The 13975-nt window shown below is 40.5% G+C and overlaps 1 protein-coding gene across 1 annotated transcript; it reads right to left on the bottom strand.

Annotated features, from left to right (window-relative positions):
• Window positions 1-12381: 12381 nt before the first annotated feature.
• Window positions 12382-13681, bottom strand: LOC119726172 (E3 ubiquitin-protein ligase TRIM71-like; the record flags this gene model as incomplete). Its single annotated transcript, XM_038197783.1, has 1 exon — window positions 12382-13681. A coding segment is annotated over exon 1 (1290 nt), but the record flags the coding sequence as incomplete, so codon positions are not given.
• Between the last annotated feature and the right edge of the window lie 294 nt (window positions 13682-13975).

Below are 13975 nucleotides of genomic sequence, written 5' to 3'. Positions count from 1 at the left end.
TTCACTGACATGCATGAACTTCTATGGGGAATGCAACACTCATTCCTGGGTCGTTTGGAATCCGTGCAACATTATTAAAAAAAAACCCAAGAATTGGACACTTCCCCAGCAATGCTGCAATACAATGTTGGAATTCTGGATCTGTTGGCTCTAACGACCATGAAAGTTCCGCTACACATTTTCAAGAAAAAAATGCAAAGCTAAAAATATAATTTATAACATATTACATGTTATTATTTTAGGCCTGGCAAATGGACCTATGATCGCAGTGATTGCCGTTACCGCTGCTTAGTCCTCCTCATTATTGTCATCATCCTCATCACTCTGGTCATCAGAAAGGTCAAGGGTAAGAGGACAAGGAGCCAGTCCTCCTACCAGATGACTATCCCCCCCCCCCTCCCCGCCCCAGAACCAGTGCTCCCAGGATGATCGGCCCGGCAACGCCAGTGATGGCAATTGTTATGCTGCTGTGAGTGGGGCAGTGGGCGGGGCCATAGTAGAGTCCACCATCGATGCAAGTGATGACAAATGTTATGCTGCTGTGGGCGTGGCAGTGGGTGGGGCCACAGCAGAGTCCATCATCCATGTCAGTGCTGACAAGTGTCTCACTGCTGTGGGTGGGGCAGTGGGCGGGGCCAAAACAGTCCACCATCAATGCCAGTGATGACAAATGTTATGCTGCTGTGGGCGGGGCAGTGGGAGGGGCCGTAGCAGAGTCCACCATCAATGCCAGTGATGACAATTGTTTTGCTGCTGTGGGCGGGGCAATGGGTGGGGCCACAGCAAAGTCCACCATCAACTTGTTCAATCCAGTCTACAAGACCTCGCTCGATTGGTCCCCGCCTTTGAATCCGGTCTCGTTTGAGTCGCCCCCACCCCAAGCTGGAGGCGGTGATCTGGAGAAGTGGAATTAGTTGACCTGGCTTGACCCCCTGCATGGGGTGCCATCTTGAAATCGTCGTGTGCCAAGGAAAAGGACGTAAGCAGCCCAAGCCCACAGAAAAAAAAAACACTTTTGGAGATCATAATCGAGTTGAGAGGTTTTGTGCTCCCATTTCTGAATGAAAAATCACATCAGGCTGAAATTTGGGCCCATTGAAGTCGTTAATAATTAAAATCATATTGTGCATTTATATTTCAAAATATTACTTAATTGTGAAGTTATTTAAAATTGTTCTGCTTACGACCTGTTACCAGGAACTCCATCTGCCTTAAACGTGAACTCGCCCTGCATTAAACTTGCACTTTAGCATCATGTTAAAGGGAAAATACAACATTTGCAAACATCAAAAAATAAAACTACCAAATCATTTTGAAATACCTTGCTGGACTGTTAGTGAATGACAGTGTAAAGCATCCTGTGAAATCATGGCACCTGGTATACTGTCATTTTCAAGAAAAGTGGTATTTTTGCATCGATTTCCAACGCTGATCGGCCGACCAGCGTTGGAAAAAAACTGGCTTTTTTCAAATACTGGCCCCAGTTGACCATCGCACTTGTTTGCAATCGATTAAACACATATGAACGGGTACAAGCCAGCTAGAATGGTTCCCTGACCTTACAATTCCCCAATGTATGTAAACTGCTCTGTTTCTTCTTAAATGGAGTCAGGGAACCAGACTACAGGAAAATGATTGTTTTACTTGGTTGTTTTAATTTGGATACTTTTACATTTTTTTCCTATATGATTCCTTTCTGTAAAAATTGCTTTTTTTTTTTCTATTTTAAGGGTGGAGGTGTACGTTGATTTTGTTCTAGTGCATTTTTCATGTTTTGTTGAGTTTATTGGGTTGTGTCTTTATAAAGCTTTTTTGCTTACTATTTTTATCTTTGACATTTTAATTCTTTGTATTGATATTTTCACGCCTTAATGTTACGTTACAATAACAATTTTGTTTCTTAATTAATTATTATAATAATGGTTTATTTTTTAATTTTGTAAAGCACCTTGAGTGTCTTTTTAGGCGGATTTTGGCGCTTTATAAATGTTCATTATTTATTTTTGTTAAATTGCTTCTTAAGCCATTCTGGATAAAAACATGTTGGTATTATAGGGCTAAATGTTCACAATCATCGTTTATCTTTCTCAAGAAATATCTGAAAATGTCAATGAAATATCAACTTGAGAAGATTAAGCCCTTAGGCTTAATTCTAGTCGTCATAAGTTTATTATAAACTTGGCTTGTCTATCGCTACAATGCAGCTGCTGTACCAGAAATAGCTCCAATTCTTGCTGGATGTGAATGAGGTCAAAGGAGATCTTTAAAAAGCACAAAATGTGACTTCTTTTATAGAACACAAACATATAGGGATCGACCACAGAAAAAGGTGACATGCCTAGATGTATTTTTTGCATGTCTATCTGTGTATATTGTCCTTTGGTGTTTCTATTTGCTAAATAACGTTTGTTTTTTGTTTTGAATTTTGTTTACTTATTAATGTTTTGCCTAAGTGTTTCCTGTTTATATGTTTCCAGTTTTATTGGGTTTATATTGATATATGTTAATTGTTTTGTATTTTTCCATTACCTCATGATTGCATTTTTGGGTTTTTTTTGCTTTACTTTGTTAATTATGTTTTTTTGTTATCTGTTCTTTGTTGTGATATGCAAAGATAAATCAGAATAAACGGAGTCTTTGAACTCCACCTTAGAGAAAAAAAACACACTGAAATTCCTTGGCTGACTAGATGTTCAATAGTGTTAAAATAAGCCAAACATATCTATAGAAACGATTATGTTTTTATGAAAATGAGCCTTATTTAAATGAAATATAAAAACCTCATCCAATTACTAAAAATTGTAATCACTTCACAGTGTTTGGTTTTGTTCCATGATCTTATAACTTTTAGATATTCACTTCTTGTCAGCAAAGTTCATTCAACACAATAGATAGAGGGCGCTACATTGCTTTTTTTGGTCCATCGCTTCAGATCTATAGAGGGCGCTATATCCGAAAACAAAATCTAATCAAGGGAATGGGGCGTTGTGTACACTGGTTGTTGCCTGTAATTTGAATTTACTTAATATGCACGTGGCGCGCGCTTTATATCAACAAAATTATGCCGAAGTGCTCAACAGGGGGCGCTATTGAATTGAGTAAAAGTTTCCAGGCGACGTGCAAAAGTACAAGTCGTGTAAATATTTCGATCAACAATAAACAAATAATCAGAAATAGAACTTGTAAGAAATAGTCAGAATATTTTGGCCTGGGAACCAGACTACCACGATGTACGTGCAAACACGCCGCTGTACTCTGGCTGGGACTTCTTGCACCGTTCGCCCACACTGTCTGGCCTTTTTCTGTACCTCCGTCAGGCCGCCACCGTGGATATATTTACTTTGTGCTTCAAACTTCTACTTCTCTGCAGCTAGCTACATGTTTACATCCTTTTCAGCAACTTACTGAGTGCTGGGTGAGTCTTCTGCACCAGCTTGGCGAGTGGAAATTGTTGTGAGCTACAATTTACAAAAACTAATCTCGAAAGGATAAACTCCGGGTAAAGAGTGGCCTCACCACCGAATCGGCACGGCTTCCTCCCGGGACAGCAGGCCCAGCAGAGTCTGCATGACGAGCCTGCTGAGACCGCACTTCAATTCTGCAAATCAAGTGATGCACGGGAAAACCAATGAACTGAACTGACTGGTCACTTGAACTGGAACTTAGTTGCCCCATGAGTTGCTTGCCACGGGTTCATTTCATCATGAACTTGCATTTAAATGAACTGCAAAGATCGAGTTTAGACTTTTGTGACAATTTGGAGGTTTGCTGCTTGACTTGAGAAAAATCTGCATGCAGTCTACATGTGAATAACTATATAGGTGAGTGAAACCTTAGTTTATTTAATACTCTAAACCAAACAGTTATGGGCAATTCCACAGAAATATAAACTCCAATACCGAAATTTAAATGATACAAAGGCCCACTAGTGTGGCCGCGGCTGGCTGTTTCTTGTACAATCTCTCATTCTCAACCGAATCCAGTGTACAAGAAACAACTGTTGAATCGCAACTTGCGCTCCTGAGTGACAAGATCGATTTGCATATATGCGACGTCACAGCTTTTGGGTCATCGCTTCTTACATTAAAAATGGCTGCCATCAACAGACAATTTTTGGGTGCATATGGGTTTCAGAAAGATGCTTTAATTTCTCGAAAAATTGGATACAAGACAACTAAACAACCTGGAGGAAAGAAGCTGCCACATCACAGAATACAACTGTACGTAAAAGATTTGTGATTTTTTTTGGGGACAAACTCCTTGATAGTTTAGGGAACCTGGCGTGTGGCCAATGAGGTGCAGTGCAGCAATACTGCGGCCACACTACTGGGGCTATCTGATGTCTTGTGTCACATTTTTTTAAGAAGGCGTAAAGAGTGTGCAGGAACCAAAAAATGTCAGCTCGTATGCAAGCTAGCTCGTACACAGATTAGTCAACTCATACACATGCCAACTCATACGTGAAATAAGCCAAGTTAAATAAATTGAACGATACCTTTTCCAGATAGGACGGAGTCGAGAATCATCAACCACAAATAATTTTATTGGCACTTAATTTCTAGTTAAATACATTTTTGGAATTCCAAAAGCAAACATAACCGTTTGTTCCCAAAGTGCAGGAGAATGCGATACACAATCGGGCACACCATGCGTAGGCTGAATGACTACCGAGTATGAGTTGGGCAAAAAGCACCGACTAGCATGGAGAATTTGTCCAGACATACAATGATTTGATTTACACATTAGCGCAGTGCACTGTATTTAGCAGTGTATGTTAAAGTCTACAAATGCAGCAGACCGGATACACGATTTAAATTCTCATTACGGGTGGTATTGTCTTGTCGTATAGCACAAGGTGTGGGCCAGGACAGTGTGTACTACGCTAGTCTATGCTCATGAATGCGTATGAGTTGGCCCGTGTAGGAATTGGACCGTGAACGTGTTGGTCCGGGTACGAGTTGTCCTGGGTACAAGTTTGTCACGTACGAGTTGTCCTGCATACAAGTTTGTTGCATACAAGTTGACCTGTATCCATCGGCGGCGGAACACTTTTAAAAGTGGGGGGGGGGGGGGGGGGGCAAGGTCCAGTTACTGTTCCCGGAGCAGAATTAAAGCAAAATCAAAGCAAATGGGAAAAGTGTGAAGTTGGTCCGAATCGAAAGTGTGACCTACGTAATGTCTGCTAACCTATGCATGTGGACTATTCCTACCGTAATTTTCGGAATATAAGCCGCAGCTTGATTTTGCCCATGAAAATGTTTACTGCGGCTTATACACAGGGCGGCTTATACGCTGAGCCTTGAAGAATAAAAATAAGATTCACATGTGTAGTTAATGTACTGGTATAACTAGAAGAGAGGTGTTGCTGAAATGAATGATCAATTAAAAAGTCTTTAACAAACCGAAACCAAGGTACCGCGCGGTAAAAAGTACGGTGACTGCTGTCTTCGACGCTTGTGACCAGCCGTACGTGATACCATGGGTGGTGTGCAGCTAGCTGCATGCTTCCCCAGCAGACCACACCATTTGTGGTAATGAAGGGGTGTACTTTCTTGGGAACAATAATTGCCAATATTTTCTGCATTTAAAAAAAAACGAAAAAAGACGACTAATACTTTTTATGGTGTTCGAAACATTTCTTCATTAGATAATAAGTTGTTTAACGTCACAGTATATATTTTTTCTTGAAACGAATTCAAGAAACGATGAAAAACTCAAAACAGGGACTAAATCACCCCTTTTAAAAAAAAACGAAAAAAGACGACTAATACTTTTATGGTGTTCGAAACATTTCTTCATTAGATAATAAGTTGTTTAACGTCACAGTATATATTTATTTCTTGAAACGAATTCAAGAAACGATGTAAAACTCAAAACAGGGACTAAATCACCCCTTACAAAATTAATGGATTCGTCCATAAAAATGTCGGCATCGTTTCCCACGGCGCTAAGGGTCTTTGGTTTTGACTATTTTTGAAGAAAGTTACGATCGAAACTTGATTTTTTTTTACGTTACTATTCGCTAGTAATCACAAAAATTTGAAAAGTTTTGAGGTAAAAACGGACCTGTTTATTCTTAGGACAAAACAAGTCAGCATCTGTTGCCACAAAAGCAAGACTTGTAGTGCTCCAGTCAGACAACACACGGTGGGTTGCATACTCTCTCACGTACTGCGGGAAAATGTTGTCATTCACCGGCGCAGCGCAGGCTGCCTGGCCGGCCATGCAATAACTTTTAAGGCTGGGGACCGGGACGGGGCAGCCGGCAGCAGTTCCTGGTGTTTATTTCTCATCATCAATTTCCATTTTTGTTTGTAAGAGTATCGATTGAAAACGATTTGATATAAATTTTGTGGCCCTTTTTACAGCTTCTGTAGTGTAACTGGAACTGGTTCAGAACTTTTTGACTAGAATTTGGAGGCCTTACAAAATTGAAACCGCTGCGCGCGGTGGGTGCGGCTTATACGCCGACTTCAGATCTTAATTTGCAGATTTTTGCAGCTTATATTATGTACACCGCGCGGCTTATATTCCGAAAATTACGGTATATCCCTATTTTTCGCATCATTTTTCTAATTTTGTGTCACCATACTCACTAATGTATGAGGCCTATTGTCAAATTTCAACCCAAACCAGGGGTGTTAATCGCTTTTCAAAAGTGGGGGAACATACCTTGATCAGAACTGATGCAAGCGTGAAGCGCGAAGCCCTTGAGGCGTGGGGTGCGGGGCCGTTCAGGCCCGCTTAAGGGCCCCGAAAAAAATTTGGATTCTAGATGCTCTGTGGTGCGATCTGAGGCAATTTCTGACCACTTTAACCAATATTTTCTGAGCAAAAGATACATTGTAGTACATAATACTATTAATAGGGCCCTGTAAATGAGACACGTGTTCAAAAATCTTTTTCACCTCTTGTATCATTTTTTACCTCTTGTATCATTTTTAAAAATCGCTCCTGGTAAAAAGTGGGGGGGCAAAATAGCTACCTATTCAAAAGTGGGGGGGGGCAACTGCCCCCTCTGCCCCCCCGGTTCCGCCGCCGGTGCCTGTATCCGTTCATGTTATAGCTCCATGGTTGTGCCCCGAGTTCAGTCATGGTGGCGAGTTAAAAAAATGACTTTGCACAACCCGACCACTGTTTATTGTTCTGATCAATCTTCTTCTTACTTTCTGTCTTTCTTTCTGGACAATAATTCACACCTCAGGTTTTCTCCTAAACGGCATTATGGTATGAACTTGTAACTTTCGACATATCGACCCTCATCCCTAGTGGTGCATGTTTATACTCTGATGTCATGATGACATGAACGGGTGTCAAATTAGAATGTACAGGCAATTATGATTGAAAAAAATGACGATCTTCTTTCACCTATAAATCGTGAACAAAATTATCAATTATGTTCCAACCATCTATACTTTGTACATGGTTTATTCCACCAAATACTTTTGGTATAATAAAGACAAAGTTGTTTCCCATAAAACTCAACTTATGTATACACTCCATAGTGAACTCGTCTCCAGAAGAGTGACGTCATCATGACGTCATCAGGGGTCACGTGACATCATCTCTATTGGTGCACATTTTAAGTTCCTACATGTATGTATTTCTAGAGAACTGCATGTCCGATTTGGTTCAGATTTGGTATGTAGGTAGACCGGGATGTTTTAGGCGATACATGATCGATGTGACATCACTATGACATGATCATATGATTTGTAATGAATTTATGAATTATTAAACCTAAAGCCATATCTTGCAAACAGAACATGCTGAATTCTAAATTCTTTTTTGTAGTTGGATTCTTGACATCATCATGTACATGTAGTCATCACAAATTTATGTTTGTGAGGTGCAATTTGAAACTATACGGACGTCAAAACTCTGCAAGCCCCCCTTTGGCAGTGAACTTATCATAACCCCGGACATTAGATCCTTTGGTTTTCCCTCAAACTTGACAGATGCATTAAAACACTTTTACATTTGCATCAGTTGATGTTTACGTCAAATGTTGAGCACCATCGGCAATGGACGCCACCATGTTTGTTGGGTGTCATGACCTACGACCTCCTATCCGATGTCTTTTTGGACAGTTCACATCACATGGTATGATTGTGTCATACGCGGATTTTTTTGAACGTAGTGCGGTACGTTTTTGAACTTTCACAATGAGCAAATAGTTTGCTTTTCTAGTCAAATTATCAAAAACTGCAGGACAAAATGTGGAGAACTTCTACAATATCATTCTTTCGTTGTGTATTTCAGTAGAACTGTCAAGAAAATCTAGATTGCTGGAGCGAAACGAATGAATTTCAACATCCAGCTGACGGCCTAAACGTTTAAGCCAGCAAAACATAACTTGATATATGTTTATTATATTGTGTGCTCGGATACTGTAATGTCATTGGTCGAAAACGGCCACATGTCTAGTCTATAAAAACATATGTACAATGGCTCATAAACATGTACAATGCGTGTTGCGCGACGGCGTGTAGGACCTGTACGCGTGCTGGACTGAGCTGCGTGCAATGCATATGCACAACCACTCAGTCTCGGGTACGCCTGCAGTTTTCACCGGTTACACCACACTGATTTTTTATATTTCTTGCAGGGTAGGTTACAAGCATTTATCATATTGACTTTCTGATACGATGTAACAAAACAATTGTTGACTGCTGTGATGTGGGATATGCCGTTTTGAACCCCCTCGGTGTGCATAGCACCAGAGGTGAAATGCACACCTAGGGTGTTGTCATATCCAACATCACACCAGTCAACAATTGTTAATTGTAATTGAAGTCCGAGCAATTACAGAGTCATGTAATATGTGTTGTCAATTTGTTCACTTTGAAATGTAGGCGCTATATGAAATGTCAGTGGCAGTCAACTGTGAGGAAGCCAAGAAACCTGTCTGCAAACACAAGAACAGATTCCCCAATGTACTTCCATGTACAGGTAAGTTCATTTTGTAGAAGTTAGTGTACTTTTAAATAGACCGTTAGGTTGAAAAGTGTCCTCTTGAGGCAAACACTTGTTGGCACACTCACACTGCATTGCGAATTGTTCTTAATTGTAGGGGGACGGGTGCTGAGGTAGTCTATGGAAAATCCCTTTCACAGCAGGGGTCTATTATATGCAAGCATATAATTATGGGTCACCAGTAACCAGTTATTGTCATGTACATCTAAATAAAACCAGACATGACATCTATTATGCTTTTACATTGTGAATTCTGTTGACAAAAACAGCCTGTGTCAAGCGGCCTGTATTGATATATTACGTGATGCGCGAATGTGACCTTGCATTATCATCACATCATATTTTAAATAACGCGCGTAATGTGAATGCCCTCTTGCGCATTTATGTCTCGCCCACAAAGAGAGTTTTGTATGGTAACAGTTTTGAAAGCCAATGTCGAGTTTTATTTAGGTCTCTATGCCAGTTGTTGTATTACAAAAACATGGTATCAACATTTACCAATCAACAGCTTAGTCCTGATTTTGGAATGAAATGATGTCATGTTGACTCTGATTGGCTGGCGCACGGGGTCGCATAAATTTGCATGCCTAGATGTATCAGACGTTGGGCCAGAGACAGAGAGGGTGACACAATGGGTGATATTCAGACTAGTGTTAAGGCTTCATTCCTACAAAACCATTTTGTATTTCAATTTATTCAGAAAAGAGTGGACTGCAGTATAAGACAATTAAAGGGGGTTGATACCATCCAAATATTTTATTGGTTCGTAACTAGTTTTAATTGTAAATATGTAAGGGACTGTTAAACCTGATATGATGTTATAAATCCATCTTTCTGTGTATCTTTCAAAGGTGTAACTATGGGGCACATGTCTCTCCCCCCCCCCCCTCCATTTGAAATCTTGATTTGCATACAACAAACGTATATGTAACCTTCCTTGCCCCCCCCCCTTCAAAAAAAAGTGTTGAACCCCCAGGTGCCCCCTAGAAGCTTAACCCTAGTTACGCCGCTGATACCTTTAGAAAGTTCCAGATCACGTACATGTCACTCCCATAGCGTGTGCGATATTTATAAGTTATCTATAGGTGTGATGGGTACTTGACTGCTCCCTCGGCAACCATACGATATCAGTTCTTCCACTTGTTAGATGTCAAGTTTTACAGTTTTTACGCCTGTACTTTTTTTTATAAGCATGCCCTAAAAATGCTATTGCTAGAAATCCATTTTGGAGAAACAATTCCATGTTGTGATATTTCCCTTGTAAAGTGGTTGCTAAGGTGCCAACAAATTTTGATCATTCATGTGTCACTTTTTCGCTTAAGATTTCTAGACATTTGGAGTTTTCACCAATCTGATTACTTGATAATCCCCTCTACGATTATGTACAAGTATAAATGTTGGGGAAACCACTGAAATTATGCTCTCTTGGAGAGATATTCTGTAATGAAAGGAAATGCTCATTGCTTCATTTAGACTACTTGGTCTATCAGAACGTAGCAAACCAATACTTATTCAAAGAAGCAAAAGCCTCAATATAGTTTATGGAAGAAACTAGAATATTTTTGTAATAATACGGAACCTCTCACAAGTAGGCCATTCTATGCATTTAGGGCCCAAATTCGAACATTTTTTTGTCCCTGTAACCTCCTAGATTATCATTTGCCACCCATGAAGCCTTGTCCCCCCCCCAGTGGCCCCCCCCCCCCCCCACTGAGATTTTGAGTTTCTAAAAAAATTATCATTGATCTACATGATGCCCCCCCATGAAATGTTCCAGCCCCCCCCCCCCCCCCCACTGAAAAATTCCTGGCTACGCCACTGCTTTGAAACTATAGCTTTAGTTCAAAATCACACATATTTCATCCAGTTGTTGTTGGGTCCAACTGATTTGCATAAAAATAGTGGCCGCGTGAGGTCGCTTTTTCGCGCTGTATTTTTAATGCACTGTACTGCATGCATAGCACATAGGCATTATGACTGCATGCATTACCGCGCTACGGCCGGATAAAAAAAACAACTAGCACCTTGACCAAGTCTAGACGTATAGGGACAGGAAAAACTGAGCCCCAAATTCATAGAATGCTCTAAATGCACCTTCTATTGTAGTATGTTAACAATCACATATGAGAAAGGCAGAAAAAAATATCAATTTACAAATGTACATCCATCATACCAACCACATCCATTACAAACATCCATGTATCATTGCAGTAGAATGCACAAGGTTTTCATTTCAACTTGGTTGTAAATGTAATGAAACTAATATTAGTTTGAAGAGGCACTCAGAAAGCACTGTGAAAGAGACAACCAAGGGATTGCATATGATTTACTTTGAAACTATCACTTTAGTTCACAATCTCATATTTTGTCCAGTTGCTTTTGAGTATTTACTTTTGTCTCATGTACACGGAGGTGCAAAATCTTTCTCATTTAAAACTAAGTTGTGTTTTTTTTAACTCAACAATTTTCCCCATAATTGGAAATATTGAATAACAATATCTTATACTTTTAAAACACATCATGCATTGACTTTGCATTTGCTGAGATGAATCCGAAAAAATTGAATTGCCTCTCGTGGTAATATTTTCCCTCTCGTTTTTTAATAATTTTAAAATGTGCAATCTGCCCTATTTGCAAACAATGTGAAGGGTCATTTCTTTGCTGTCATTATTGTGCCCCGAGATCTGTGATTTTATAGGAAGTGGCAAGTAGAGTGGGTGTTGAAGTCCAAGATTTTTGAAAGGGGAAGTGGTTGAGGTATGAGAGTCAACACGTACGGAGAGCAAATACCTTAGAAATAAACCAAATATAGAGTATTGTTGAATGCCTTATTCGAGGGATGAACTTCAAGGTTCTTTTCAGTGATAATTAACAATATTCAATGTCGGATGGAAGTGGTTGGTGGATACACTGGATAGCTCCAGTTTAATTAATCTGTCCTTACACTCGGTGATAGACCTTTACAGACTGTCCTGCAGCCACTACCAGATCACCCTCTGATGTGAATGTGATGCCACGTGGAGAACCACATCCCTTGATGACACATCCAATGTACTTGCCATCAGGACTGTAATGCAGAATGTCACCTGTTGGATGTCCGCACACAGCAACATAGATGCTGCCATCACTGTCACAGCACACACCAGTAGGGAACAAACCCCTCTGCATACTGGTCATGTCTACTGAGAATACACTGGCACCATAGTAGTCTACACATAACAACATTTTGTTGAACCATGTTGGGTAGCATGAGTAGATAAGGCACTGATTGTACATTGTCAGACAATTCGCAATCCTAGGAGCAGGCAGTCTCCTGATGAGGGATCCATCTGGGTTGTGTAGAGATATCTCATTCTTGCCTTTGTAACCCACTGCTATCAGATTGCTGTCATCCACTGCAAGGCATGTTGGTTGGCTGTCTGACCCTCTACCTGGTGTGAACTGATGGAGGAGCTGATGTTGCTTGTTGAAGACCTTGACTACTGGACCATCTAGAGCAAGGAGCTTGTCATCCTTGCTCACTGCAATACACATGACATTGGTGAGGCCATTGATTTGCAGCCTTTGTGGAATTGGAGTTCTCTCATGTTGACTTCCCGGCAGTGAGACTGTGATGATTGGATGTATGGTAGGTGACATATTGGTTTTATGGAATAATATGTTTGATTTAATAGAGAGTGCCATTACTTTGTTGTTAGAGAGTGCTTCAACATGTGTTATAAATGCATTTGGTAATTCAAAGTTCTTGACTTCAGTCTTCAGTTCCCATTTCTCCTTCACACATGATCTTGCAGGTCTTAGCTTTAGCTTTTCTGCAGCCCGTGGCTTCTCCAGAATGAGTCTCCCAAGTGACCTCTCCTCACCTTCTTCAAAGTCCATGAAGTTAAAGTTGTCAGGAACTTGCTGTGGCTGTTTCCCTGTCAATTCACTAAGGTTATGCAAGAGCTTCTGCTGAAGTTCAAGAATCTCGTAGCAACTTGCTTGATTCATAAGTTGTTTGACCTCCTCCAGCTTGTGCTCTGTCTGTGACACCTCTTTGCTGTTGGTTGATTGAGCAGCTTCAAGAGCTTTGAGTTTGTCTTTATAAATCATGTCTGTTTCTTTCAACAATTTCTGTTCTTCCTTTTGGATCTTTGCAATCTCTTTTTGGATCTTTGCAACCTCCTGCTTGAACTTTGTAATCTCTTGTTGAGCCTTTTTGGATATTTTGTTTTGAGTGTTGGCAAACATGGTGTCCAGCTCTTTTTGAGATTTGGAGGTCTCTTCTATGGTTGTGCTCAATTCTGTTTTTCTGCTCTCACTTTTTTGAACCATTTCTGTGACCTTCTTCTTACATTTCTCTGCAGCCTCAGTTAATCCAATGAGTGAGTGTTTTGCATGATCAAGTACAGAGCAAGTTGTGCATATGATTTGCTCACATAAGTTGCAGTAGACATTCAGATTCTGATCTGGATGATTGCCACATTTGGGAACTTCTTCTCTAAGTTTACTCTTGTAGACAATCTCTCCTGAACGAAGTTGAGCCATTGTATAGATTTGATGAGTTTTCATGACAGTCATACGTCCATGTGCCTTTTGACAATCTTGACAGAGGAAATGATCACAGTCCATGCATCTTGAAATTGCCTGATTCTCCTCATCACAGGCTTGACATTTGATCTCTGACCCTTGACCTTCCAGTAGTTTTTTCTGCATTGTAACTTCCTCCACCAGGGCACTGAATGCAAAGTTATTAGGGAGATCAGCAACCCCAGACCCTTTCAACATGGTTTCACGTCTGCATAGAGGACATTGCAGCTTTGTACCGGTACCACTAGGATCTTGGCTCTGTCTCAGACCGTGGAGGCATTGCAGACAAAAACTATGCAAACAGTCCAGCAGTTTGGGCTGCCTGAAATGGTTGGTGCAGATGGAGCATTCCAGATGATCCACACTAATCTTCTGCAACACTGATTGAGCTGTGACATTAGATGCCATCTTGACCACTTGATGAGACACG

This window comes from Patiria miniata, unplaced genomic scaffold (assembly GCF_015706575.1).
Source record: "Patiria miniata isolate m_02_andy unplaced genomic scaffold, ASM1570657v1 HiC_scaffold_2, whole genome shotgun sequence".
Classification (NCBI taxonomy): Eukaryota; Metazoa; Echinodermata; class Asteroidea; order Valvatida; family Asterinidae; genus Patiria; species Patiria miniata.
This window is presented reverse-complemented; position numbering and strand designations above follow the sequence as displayed.